At 45.9% G+C, this 12,514-nt stretch overlaps 1 protein-coding gene across 1 annotated transcript in view; it reads left to right on the top strand.

Annotated features, from left to right (window-relative positions):
* Positions 1-375: 375 nt before the first annotated feature.
* Positions 376-12,514, top strand: part of LOC137532545 (inter-alpha-trypsin inhibitor heavy chain H4-like) — a 250,307-nt gene continuing 238,168 nt past the window's right edge. Inside the window, exon 1 of the mRNA XM_068253163.1 lies at positions 376-486. Coding sequence (XP_068109264.1) covers positions 457-486 — 30 coding nt within the window. The 5' untranslated portion in view covers positions 376-456. The remainder of the gene's footprint in view (positions 487-12,514) is intronic.

Genomic DNA, 12,514 nt, shown 5'->3' with positions numbered 1-12,514 from the left:
ATGACTTATAAATGTAGCTGCTGCTATTTCTCAGACACAGTTCCGTTCAAGAACTCATGCAACAAACAGAGTGATCTCACCCACCTAGTTATCTTCAATGCCTCGTTTGCCACACCACGTCCCAGTATTGCTAAGTCATCTCTGTGCTGCCAATTGCCTAATTGCGGACGGACTTAAAATCAAATTACACATGTACTGTATATTACTATTTGATGATCACCTGAACTGTTAATGCAGCACCTTATACTGTATATTCCTTGAATTCTCAGCAGATTTGAGACATACAAAAAATTAAGTTTTAACATTTGTGATTCCATCATATCGCACAGGCGTGAATGAGGATGCGTGCGGCCAGGGCGGTGCAGAAGCAGTGGCCGTCGACTTGCAAGATGGCGATAAGGAAACTTAGCGGCGGTGGAGGACTAGAGGATCGTTCCAGGGCGGTGCGGGCACAGGATGTCTGCAGGCGGCTGGCAGAAGCCCCAGGTAAGTGAAACTCTTTTTTTTTTTTTTTTAAAGTTAACTTAAGGTTTCCTTTAAAGGGAAATGTCACTTTTGTTATAGAAACTTACAAAGCAGACTTTTTGGAGGTAAAAATGATCTTTCCATAAATATCTTAGACATACAATGTAGGGCTACTAGGGCATGATCAGTCAATATTGGATGATGATATCGATTGCTCATTTATTGTAAATTCTTTATACAATGCTGTGCACTCTGGCCAGACATCTCCAGTTTAGACTTGTCTGTCTAAAAGACATTGGGCCTGATGCAATTCACTTTTTCTCCTAAGTTTTCTCCTAGGTAAATTTTTGCATCTTATCAATAAAATGCCCTTTAAGCCACCAGCAAGCAGAAGATACTCAGAATAATTTTGTCAGCATTTCTTACCTACTTCTTACGTACTTTTTGGTAATTGTTTAATTGCAAAGTGCTGACAAGTTATTTAAATTGAAGATTAAAAATTATCTCTTAGGAGAAATCTTAGGAGATAAAGTGAATTGCATCAGGCCCATTGGACCTAATCCAATACACCTTTTCTCCTAAGTTTTCTCCTAGGAGATAATTTTTCATCTTCAGTTTAAAATAACTTTTCAACACTCTGCAATTGAAAAAGTACCAAAAAGTAGGTGAAAAAGTACTATCACCAGGGCCGGGCCGAGGCATAGGCTGGAGAGGCTCCAGCCTCAGGGCGCAGTGTAGAAGGGGGCGTACTATTCATTCAGCTGTCATTCCTAATTGTGTATGAAGCAGAAAGAAATAAGAAAAAGGGATACATGGCAGTGACTGCAAGCCAGATAACTAGAGATTATGGTGTTGAGGAGGTTGTGGGCCCTGTGGCGCCTCTTAGTCTAATAGCAATCAGCAATAGCAATGGATATCCTCAGCAGACGTGAGTGTTATGTGAGGGTCCCGGCGTCCAGGGTCACCATGTGTAAACATAAACTTTTTTCAATCATTGACGAGGCAGTCATCAGGAATGTAATAGATGACAATACGGCGCAGTTTTTGAAGGTTATGAGTCCCATATGTCCCACCTTTTATGCGCTACCAAAGGTGCATAAGAGATTGGATAAACCTCCTGGTCGTCCAATTGTCTCGGGACGGGGTTCGTTGACTGAAAAGATCAGCATTTATATAGATCGTTTTTTACAGCCGCATGTGCAGGCATTACCTTCATATATCCGGGACACATCTCATCTCTTGCGCGTCCTAGATGGATTGCAGCTGCCCACGGGGACGCTATTGGTGACCTTGGACGTGGAGGCCCTCTATTCAAGCATTCCGCATGAACTCGGAATACGGGCGGTGGGCATATTTTTGAGCGAGCTGGGTATACAGTGCACTGCGCACAGTGAGTTCCTACTGACTTTGCTGGAATTTTTGTTGACTAATAATATCTTTATTTTTGAGGGCTCCCACTACCTCCAGGTGCAGGGGGCAGCGATGGGGACGACCTGTGCCCCGTCGTATGCAAACCTGTACCTGGGGGAGTGGGAACGGTGGCTTTTTGCCAATGATGGTCTCTCGATGTACCTGTGCCACATTTTGGCGTGGCACAGGTACATAGATGACATCATCATGTTTTGGACAGGGGGTGGTCCCCTATTGGAGGAGTTTGTAGGGACGTTGAATGAAAATTCCAGCGATCTGAGATTTACTATGGAGTTTAGCACCTCGGAGGTCCCCTTCCTGGATATCTCCATCCGGATAGATGGGGATGGCCAGTTGGCAACACGCCTGTATAGAAAAGAAACCGCAACTAACTCACTCCTTAGGGCGGACAGTTTTCACCCCTCGCATACTTTAAGGGGTATCCCTACTGGCCAATATTTGCGAATAAGACGCAACTGTTCTGAAGATGCGACTTTTAGGGAAGAGGCCAACACCCTAAGGAGGAGATTCAGGGAAAGGGGATATCCGGAGGGCACCCTGAAGAAAGCTTTTAGAAGAGCGGATGCCAGTGCGCGGGCTTCTTTGCTCGCGACTGGCTCCCGCGTGAGGGACAGTGGTGAACAAACTGTGCGCTTTTGCACCAGATATTCAGCTCAACACTCCAAGATTGCCCACATAATTGAGAAACATTGGCACATTTTGACCAATGACTCCAGATTGAACAAAATCATTCCTACCAAACCTTTATTTTCTTTTAGACGGGCTCCTTCTTTGAGAGACAGGGTGGTTGGTAGCCACTTTTCGGATCCTTCTATTGGATCTAAACATTGTAAAGTGACAGGCACTTACACCTGTGGTGGCTGCACCATGTGCAGGTATATACAGGTGGGAAAAAGTGTCAGGCTGCCGGATGGTAGAAACTGGGAATTGGCACATTATGTTAATTGCAATACCACTTTGGTAGTGTACCTTCTCCTGTGCCCTTGCGGGGCATTTTATATAGGTAAAACCAAACGTGAACTATGTTCACGGATTTCTGAACATGTGACCAATGTAAAAAGTAAAAGCCTTTCCAGTTTCACTCCGGTAGCCAGACACTTTAAAACTATGCATGCGGGTAGCCCTACCGCAATGCGGTTCGTAGGCCTTGATCGGATCCATGCCTCCATTAGAGGTGGGGACATGGACCGCCTATTACTGCAAAAGGAGTCACGCTGGATTTTCGAACTTGAGGCTACCAGGCCCCCTGGTTTGAACGAGCATACTAGTTATGCTTCGTTTTTACCACTTTGATGGGATTGTGGGATCTGTAGCTGATCTGGTATCTGTGGCACGTTTGGCCGACCCCGTGGATGGGGGGTTCTCCTGCCGCACATCGCCAGATATCTAGAAGTGTGATCGCTGTATAGGTATTTGCCATATTATGGGCTGATGTTTGCCCTTATACCAGGAATGTTTACATGCGCGGCTGATGTTGATATGAGCCGCGATTTATGTTGAGCTCTTGGGTATTTGATTCAATATAAGCTGGACCTTTTCTGTTGTCACTATATAATGGATTTTGGGTATTGTGTTATTGTAGAACCTAAGATTCAATGTTCTGTATGCTGCATTTGGGAGGATCTGAGATTTGTTTACCTGATGCCGCCCCTGTGCTGTTTCCCTTCCTGGTCTGGTGGGGCTGGTGTTGTGCTCGTCCTCGCCCGCCCCCTCCGGCGGCATGTCTGGGCGTGGGGGCGGGGCTTGGCGGACGCGCCGTGTTGGTTGCTTGGCGACTTTCGCGTGGTGTCTGCCTGCCCCGCCCCGTCGCCCGGCGGGTGTTCGGGCGGGTGGGCGGTGCCGTGCTGACGCTTCGGGTGGATGATTGGTGCCTGCCCGTGGTGTCGGCCGGCTCCGCCCTCCCGCCCGGCATTGGCCGCCGGTGGGGGCGGGCGGGGTTTGGCCTCTCTGCCCTTGCCGAGACCTCGGGGGGAATAAATAGGAGGCGACACAGGAAGTGTCATACCTCCAGAGGAAGCCGGAAGTCCGGCGAAACCGGTCGAGGACGCATGTGCTGCGTCCCGGCCTCCCCGCACCACGCACCTGTGATTTGCCTGGCCAATGGCCGTACATCTGGGCATCTAGTCCACCCGGCAGCCTCATCCAGCATCCACTAGCCCCAGCCGAAGACCAGCCTGCAATGATTATCCAGCCGCAGACTATTGAGGCCATCTGGCGGGCAACTTCTGGTTGATCCTGGAGAGGAGCTACAGCATATGTAAGAACAATCCATGTTACTTAAGGCTTGCTTGCTCTCTTCTTCTTTGTGCTGCTGCTGCTGCCAAACGGATTCTATTGTGCTGGTGGCCTGCTTGCTGTGTTGCTTGTGCTGCATTAACCTGATTGAACTGTGCTGAGGCAATGATAATTACATGCATTACCCTATGAGGGAGAATTTGTACGCATGGATGGTTATCTCTACTGCTTGAACCAGAGGCTTATGCTACTGTGGCTTGCTACTCTTGTTGGATTTCCTTGCCTTACCTTTCTCTATTGGATAAGATGACCCTGGCCTATACATCTGCTGACTTAATGTCCCTATCTGTGGCTTATACACTAGGAATATATGAATCAACCTACCATCATTTGAAGATATTGCATCATTTTTGAACTATCCGCTTGTCCTACAATTGGAACTTTCATATATATTATTTTTTCTTTGCAGTGGGGCAGGTGCACATGCTTCACTTTATCTCCTTGATTACAGGTCCAATAGGGGCTAGTTATTGGATGAGGGTAATTGAAGGCTGTAGGGGAGGGGCTTTTTAGGTGGGGTGGGTGCTTCTTTGGGGAGGCTTGGGAGGCTCACATTTTTAAATTGTTTTTGATACAGTGATTAATTAAAGTTTGTGTAGATATTTTCTTAAAAATAGTCTGAGCTGTTTTTGTTTGATTTGGACCATACCCACCCATATATATCTCACAGTGTTTGATGTATAATAGCAATCAGTGTTTGATGGCTCGGGTGGCAGGGATGGAGGGGCGCAATTTGGTGTCTCAACCTTGGGTGCTGGAGGACCTTGTCCCAGCTCTGACTATCACAATCATTCTATTTTCTTGTTTGCTGGTGGCTTCAAAGGCATTTTATTGATAAGATGTAATATATTTCCCAGGAGAAAACTTAGGAGAAAAACTGAATTGGATTGGGCCCGTTGGCCCATACGCAATTAACTTTTTCTCCTAAATGTTCTTAGATATTTGCACAATTGTCAATAAAAAGCCTTTTAAAGAGACTCTAAAGTCTCCTGAAAATTAGGTTTTTATTTTAAAAACTTAATTACCATTATTGTCCCTCTTAAAACGCAACAGAACCGCGGCTGAAAACCCCCTCAATCACCCCAAACTCACGGGGTACATCGTGGGCTCCTTCCACATTGAGGCAGCGCAGTTCTGCCTCTATGCGCCTCAATCAGCCCGGATCTCCGCCTCTCCCCCGCCCCTCTCAGTCTTCCTGCACTGAGAGGGGCGGGGGAGAGGTGGAGATACGCGCTGATTGACACGCATAGAGGCGGCAGCAAAATCCTTGACCAAGAAAGTTGTGGATTTTGCCTGCCATGTACCCCGGTGTTTGCTTGGTTGTTTCATTGCTACCTGTGTGAGATTGTGTGTAACTGGCGTTCCCTTAGTTTTGACCTAAAGCCCATGGCTGACCCAAGAAACGTGAATTAAATTGTTGTAATTGCCATAGACAGGGACAGATATCCGTCCAGTCAGGAATCTGTGTGTGTATGGTGCCTAGCAGATTAATTCATAGACAATTGCTAGTGGTGGCTGAGCCTTGCAAGGTGTGTTTGATAACAGCAGCCTTGTTTTAGCTTAAATAAGGCTGCGCCTCCTCTCAATTTGGTCAAAAACCATCAGGACCTGTCTCTGCAGGCCTGCCATGGGAGCCAGGTCCTGACAGTAAGAAAGGGAAATTTGGGCGGCCGCGGTGCCCAATAAATACTGGGAGTTCAGGTACCGACTTCTAATATTTATTGTGCATCCAAAATTGCCCTCCTTACCGATAAATACAATGGGTCCTTATGACGGCATCCGAAAATTGAAGTTTTGCAGGGGTTTCTTGCTTTTTTTAAATGTTGGAGGGGATAGTTAAGGTTAGCCATGGGGGAGGAAGGGTTAGGGCCGGTTCACACGGACGTCTGCCGTCTGTATTTTTGGTCGTTTAAACGTCACATTTTAACTGCTCGTAATAGGTTTCTATGAGAGCATTTATGTTAGTATCGTCTGTCAGCAGTTGTGCGAGTTTTTTTCAGCGTCGAGGTAGATGGCGTTTTTTCGGACGCCTCATGCGACTTCTATTGACGGCTGCGTTTGACAAATGTCAGCGGTAAATGCATACAAACGCCGTCATAAGCATGCAAACAGCGTCCTGGAGGTATGCGGTTGACAGGAAATAGACCAGAATTCATAGGGAAGCTATCAAACGCTTTTGAACCCGAACGCTCCCTCGAACGCTGACAACCGCAGGTAAACAGTTTTGTCAGCTGCTGTTCAAATGACATGATGATTTATGTCGTTCAGTGTTCAGTGGTTGAACGCTTATAAACGCGGACGCAGCACAGACGTCCATGTGAACCGGCCCTTAAAGCCAATGGGTACCGGTTAAAAAAAGAAAAAGTCAGATACTCACCTAAGGAGAGGGAAGGCTCGGTCCTAATGAGCCTTCCCTCTCCTCTCCCGGTGCCCTCAGTGCTGCGCTGGCTCCCCCGTTCGCGTCCGCCGCCGCAGGAACTTCGGAGGTCTTCGGGAGCACTCGGGCTTCCAAAGACGAGCCGCTCCATACTACGTACGCGCGAGCGCGTCATAGAGGGCGCTCACGCATGCGTAGTATAGAGCGGCCGTGTCATCGGGAGCCTGAGTGCTCCCGAAGGCTTCCGAAAGGTCCCTTCAGCATGCGGAAGTGGCAGTATTTGACCGAACTGGTCGAATACTGCCACGGGGGATCCTGCGCGGGACCGGGCACCGGGAGAGAAGAGGGAAGGCTCATTAGGACCGAGCCTTCCCTCTCCTTAGATGAGTATCTGACTTTTTATTTTTTTAACCGGTAAACATTCACTTTAAGGTCAGCTGTGTGTGTGTGTATGGGGGGGGGGGTTAGGTTAGGCATCGGTAGTTCAATGTGAGGGTTCAGTATGAGAACAAGCTTAGGTTTAGCTATATTAAAATACTGGTATTTAATACCAATATGCTACTCTCGCAGATATGTGTGTGTGTGTATCTGTAAATGAACTGCTATTTTACTATCAGGTTTCCTGGGCGCCCAGATTTCCAAGGGCCTTTTTTTGACGTACGCAGATAAAATGGCCCCAATATGACCATAGGATACAATTTTTTTTTTTTTTGTACATAGTACATTTTGCAATCATTATTTTAGACTATTTTAGCTATGTTTTAGTCATGCCAAAAATAATGTAATAAGAAAAACGATAATACTCTGAAGAGTACTGACATTAAGACTCCAGTCATGTAAATATTTATAGCAGTATTCCCAACTGGATAATCCAACTGGATAATTAACAATAAATGTGTCTCTGTAGAGAACGTGCTCCTATTTAACAGTAAACAAGGAGCAGACGTCTTCTGAGAGATATGTAAGGAATGAAAAGTGACTATTGCCAGCTTACACTTCTTCCTGGTAAATATACTAAAATATTGGTTGAATTCACGGAAGCCGATCAGAAACATATCCATATTTGTAACAGGTGATGGAAAAGGACAACGTCTTCAGCCCAGGGACTGATGTACCGTACCGATCTAACTTTCCAATTTTGACAGTGATGGAGATTCGGAAAGTAAAACGATGCTAGAATCACATGTTTATCAAATGAAAATCAAGTTTCTTCTTATGTCATGTTTTTGTGATTTTTATCCTGTGTCAGTTCTGAGAACATCTGAGATGCAATTTTTTAAAAGAAATCGATTCATTGCATCGAGCACTGATTAGAAATAACATATGCAATTGATCCTTAGCAAACTTAGCAGCTGCAGTACCTGCTTTAAAGTGAATCCGAGATGAAAATAAACTGATGAGATAAACAATTATCTTTACCCTCCTGCTCCTGAAAATTACTTTTGAAAGTATCTCAGGGTTTTCTTTTATACAGGTTGAATGTTTTACTGTCTCTAATTAGTAGCAACCTATTAAGTGTCCCAGAGTTAGTAAAAGGTCAATAGTTCATGTATTTTATCTCTCCCTGCCCTCAGAAGTTGTATTATGCCAGGAAAACTTTTATGGCTGTAATTTGCTGATTAGTGATGTTTACTATATTATTGACAAGGTATCGACAAGAAAGAAGCTGTCAGTTCCATGCCTAGAAATTAACTCGTTCAGGCAGAAAAATAAAACAAGTAAAACAGCCTGGTTATTAGTATGTTATGCACTGTACATACACGTTTATCTCATCATGTCACATGTCGCCTCGGGTACACTTTAAGCACTCTCTATGTAGCCAGCGGAAAAGTTCACCTAAATAAATAGGTCTGGGGAAAACCAGAGGGGCAGATTATTTGTATTATAGCTTCAATGACAAATGTAGTTTCTTCAAACTAAATGTAATGTCTGAAAGAAACAACTGTCTTTTCAATAGCAGAAATACCGTTTTTTTCCCCTTCAGTCTTTCAAAGAATATTATAAGAACGTAAAAGGTTCATTGCAATAGCTGATATACAGTAACTAGGAAAATAACTTATTTAACACAAACTGGAGACCTCGAGAATCATGTGCACCTGTAGGAAGATGACAGAGCAAACTGCATTTTGGCACAGATCTGTTTCTCGATGACATATCGGAATCATGTTCATCAGGTACAGGTAGTCCCCGACTTATGAACGCACAACTTACAAACGACCCGCCGATACGATCGGCATGGATTCTGTGTTTCCATGGGAACAAGTTAAAAAAATTGTTCACATTGGAATTTTTGAGAAAATCATTTTTAAAAAAAATTCCAAGAAAAAAAGGCTTTTAAACATGTATAAGCAGATACAGAGGGCAGATGTGACACAGAGGGGGACACTGGAGGCACAGGCGGGCACAGAGGAGGTACAGGGGATAGAGATGGCACAATGTTCTGACTTAAGAACAGATTCAGGTTAAGAACAAACCTACAGTCCCTATCTCATTCGTTAACCGGGGACTACCTGTATTGTAAATTGATGTGTTTTAAGTAACATAACTGATTAATCCCCCCTAGTTAATTTTCAACAAATGAAGGAGAAATGTTTTGTAAATCCAGCACTGGACAACTTGAAAAACAAAGTCCAAAAACAATGGTAAAAGTAAATAGTAAAGCACACTAAGGGATCTGTGAGTCCTTATAACCACAGTCCGTTGGGGTTATTATACTAACTTCAAATCGTTTCAGTTGATGGATCTTCAAACAGAGGGTATGAAGGCTTGATATTATTACTACCACCTCACAGGGTAAAAAAGGGCATTCACCCTTTTCCTTGCCACACTATTACATAGGGTCAGCAGCACTTTGGGGTCATCTAGGCTTCCCCACCTTATCCAGCAATCACCGTCAACACTCCAGTCTGTGAAGGTCTTATATCCCAAATCACCTCAAAAAACAACAACCGTATAGTAAAATTTTATTGTATTGAAAATGTACACTCAAATGTCAGAGCAATCATAATAACACCCAGAGTTTTTACGGGCTCTACTCCAAGTGATGGCCGCCTGGCTGGCCTGCCAACATGCTGCACGTAGTTAGTGCTCAGTTAGTGCTGATCGGAACAGCTGAATTCCCATTTCGCCGAAATTCGGTATACCGCAGGCGAAAACCGAATTTCATGTTCCGAATTTTCGTGTTCCGAGAGCATTTCTATTGAATTGAATGGTGCCAACTTCCGCGGTCAATTGTGAAGCCCCCTTACATGCTATAATCACCAAATTTGGCATGTATGTCAAGCAGATGAGTAGGAACATGGTAAAAAAAATTGTGAAAAGACCTTATAGTTTTTGAACAAATCGATTTTAAAGTTTCATAAGAAAAATGTTTTTTAAACTGTGTAAAATGACACTTGCTGCAGAACAGGGCACTGCATTCCGAGTTCTGTATACATATTGTATACATTTCATGAAAACAGATGTCGGGTCCCCCCTCTTGAGCTTTCTTAACCCCTTGTCCCCATGTAGGCTGAGATAGCCAGAATGTGGAGTCCCAGCCACGTGGTGCTTCGCACCCTGAGCTATACCAGCCTGCATGGTCCATGGTATGGGGGGGCTCCGGAGGAAAGGGGCGACCAAGCCTTCCTCTCTCCCCCGGAGCCCTTTTCCAATCCATGGACAAGGGGCTCTTCCCCACCTCCAGTGCCCCAGGAGGAGGTGGGGCCGCTAACGTCCTGGGGGGATTCATGGTGCCATTTAGGGGTCCCCTTTAACAAGCGGATCCCCGGAGGCCGCCCTCTCCCCAGGAGAAATTAGTATAGGGATACACGGTACCCCTTACCCATTTCAGCAGAGAGTTAAAGAGAGGAATAAAAACATGACAACGAAAAAAAAATCCTTTATTGTTCTAGATTAACCAGGGATACTTACCTTGCGATAATCCCACGCCAGTATCCTCAGGAGTGGTCCCACACCAGTATCCTCTTAAGAGGTCCCGCGCACCCACCAATCCTGCCGCACTCTCGGGCTGAATGGCTGTATAGATAGCCTCTGCAATCTGTATTGCATAAGCTAGAAACACGAAACATTTTTCTGAAACAAGAATTTTCAGCAAACAGTGTCATAAACAAAATGGCTGCTGGGGAATCCCCGTTCCCCAGAGGCTACCTCAGAGTGTCAGAATGAGCGTTATTTCACATGAATGGGTGGGTCCAGGGGACCAGGACACCTCCTGCTCTGGTCACCTGGACCCACCAACTATGTGAAAAATGGCTTGTTTCACCACTCTAGTGTGGCCTCCAGCAATTGGGGATTTCCCAGCGGCCATTTTGTTTGCATCACTGTTTGCCGAAATTTCTTGTTTCTAAGGCATAATTTTCGTATTCCCAGCCTCTGCTATACAGATGCAGAGGCTGACTGTGACCATTCAGTGGCAGAAGTTCGTCGGTGTGGGAGGGTAATGGGATGTCCTAGAGGACACTGTAGTGGGACCACTCCTGAGGATACTGGTGTGGGATTATCGCAAGGTACTTACCTTGTGATAATCCCACACCAGTGGGTTAATCCAGAGCCGGATTAAGGCTAAATGGGGCCCTAAGCAAAGTAACTGATTGGGGCCCCCCCATCATGTCGTGATAGAATCAGAAGATGCAGCTGCACAGCAATATGCCGCACACACCGGGCAGCCGAGCTACTGGTTGCTATGGGCAACAGCACGCTTTCCTCTGTGGGTGCACAATGCAGGGAATAGCAGCGGCAAAATGCAGAGTGAGAGATGAATGGCTGGGACATTTGCACTCAGGGGCTGGGGCACCCCTGTGAAGAGGGCGCCAGATATCACAGCAGCAGCACTATCCCCCTGCATCTCCAGCCTGGCAATAGCAGAAAGCTGTGGACACCGCCAAACCGGAAGCCGTTCCCCAGACAGAATTACATAACCACTCCCACCACCGAACAACCGATTTCCTCCCAAACTAGACAGCCACCATGCAGCCTCCATCCCAGTGAATACGATAGTCCAGCAGAGAAGGCAGCCGCAGTGGGGGAGAATGACAGCACCAGATGAATCACATTCACCTATTGCGATCCAAGCAATAGAGGTCCCGTCATCCGGAGCCCATCTGTCTCCTCTAGAGTGCTGCCGCTCTGTTACTACTACTATTACTACTTCCTACTTCCTGTCTGATCTGAGAATCAGGAAGTTCAGAGTGAGCGGCTGCACTGTAGAAGAGACAGATGGGTTTCAGATGACGGGATCTCTATCGCTTGGATCATGGATAGGTGAGTGAGCGTTTGCTGCTATCATTCTTGCTGCAGCTGTGGTTCTCTGTGGGAAGGGAGGGTGGAGTGGGCAGCGGCAGAGCGCACAGTAGCAGGAGGGGGACCTAGGAGGAGAGCCTGGCTCTGAAGACAATCAGCAGCGCATGGCATCATTTGACAAGACAAGACAAATAACATTTATATTGCGCTTTTCTCCTGGTGGACTCAAAGCACCAGAGCTGCAGCCACTAGGACGCGCCCTATAGGCAGTAGCAGTGTTAGAGAGACTTGCCTACGGTCTCCTACTAAATAGGTGCTGTCTTAATGAACAGGCAGAGCTGAGATTCGAACCCTGGTCTCCTGTGTCAGCGGCAGAGCCCTTAAAGGGACTCCAAGCAGTGCCTGTGGATATGCCTTTAAGCATACCCACAACTAATTCATTACATCATTACATCCTCACACCTACCAGCATGATGTTTGTAATTATATCCCCCTGGGTTCCTTATATTTCATTGCATTGTGCTGAATCGAGCTGTCAACTTTGGAGAAAAGTCGTCCTGGGGCCGTGATTTCGATCGCGAAAATATCAAAAACTAAAAGGCATAGAGCAGCCGTTTGAATATCATTAGAAAGAGGAGAAAGAGAGCTTTAAAATGATATGCATCTTTCCATAGTTACTGCACTGCTCAGAGTCCCTTTAACCAT

This window comes from Hyperolius riggenbachi, chromosome 9 (assembly GCF_040937935.1).
Source record: "Hyperolius riggenbachi isolate aHypRig1 chromosome 9, aHypRig1.pri, whole genome shotgun sequence".
Lineage (NCBI taxonomy): Eukaryota > Metazoa > Chordata > Amphibia > Anura > Hyperoliidae > Hyperolius > Hyperolius riggenbachi.
Note: the sequence above shows the minus strand (reverse complement) of the source record. Positions and strands in the feature narration are given on the sequence as shown.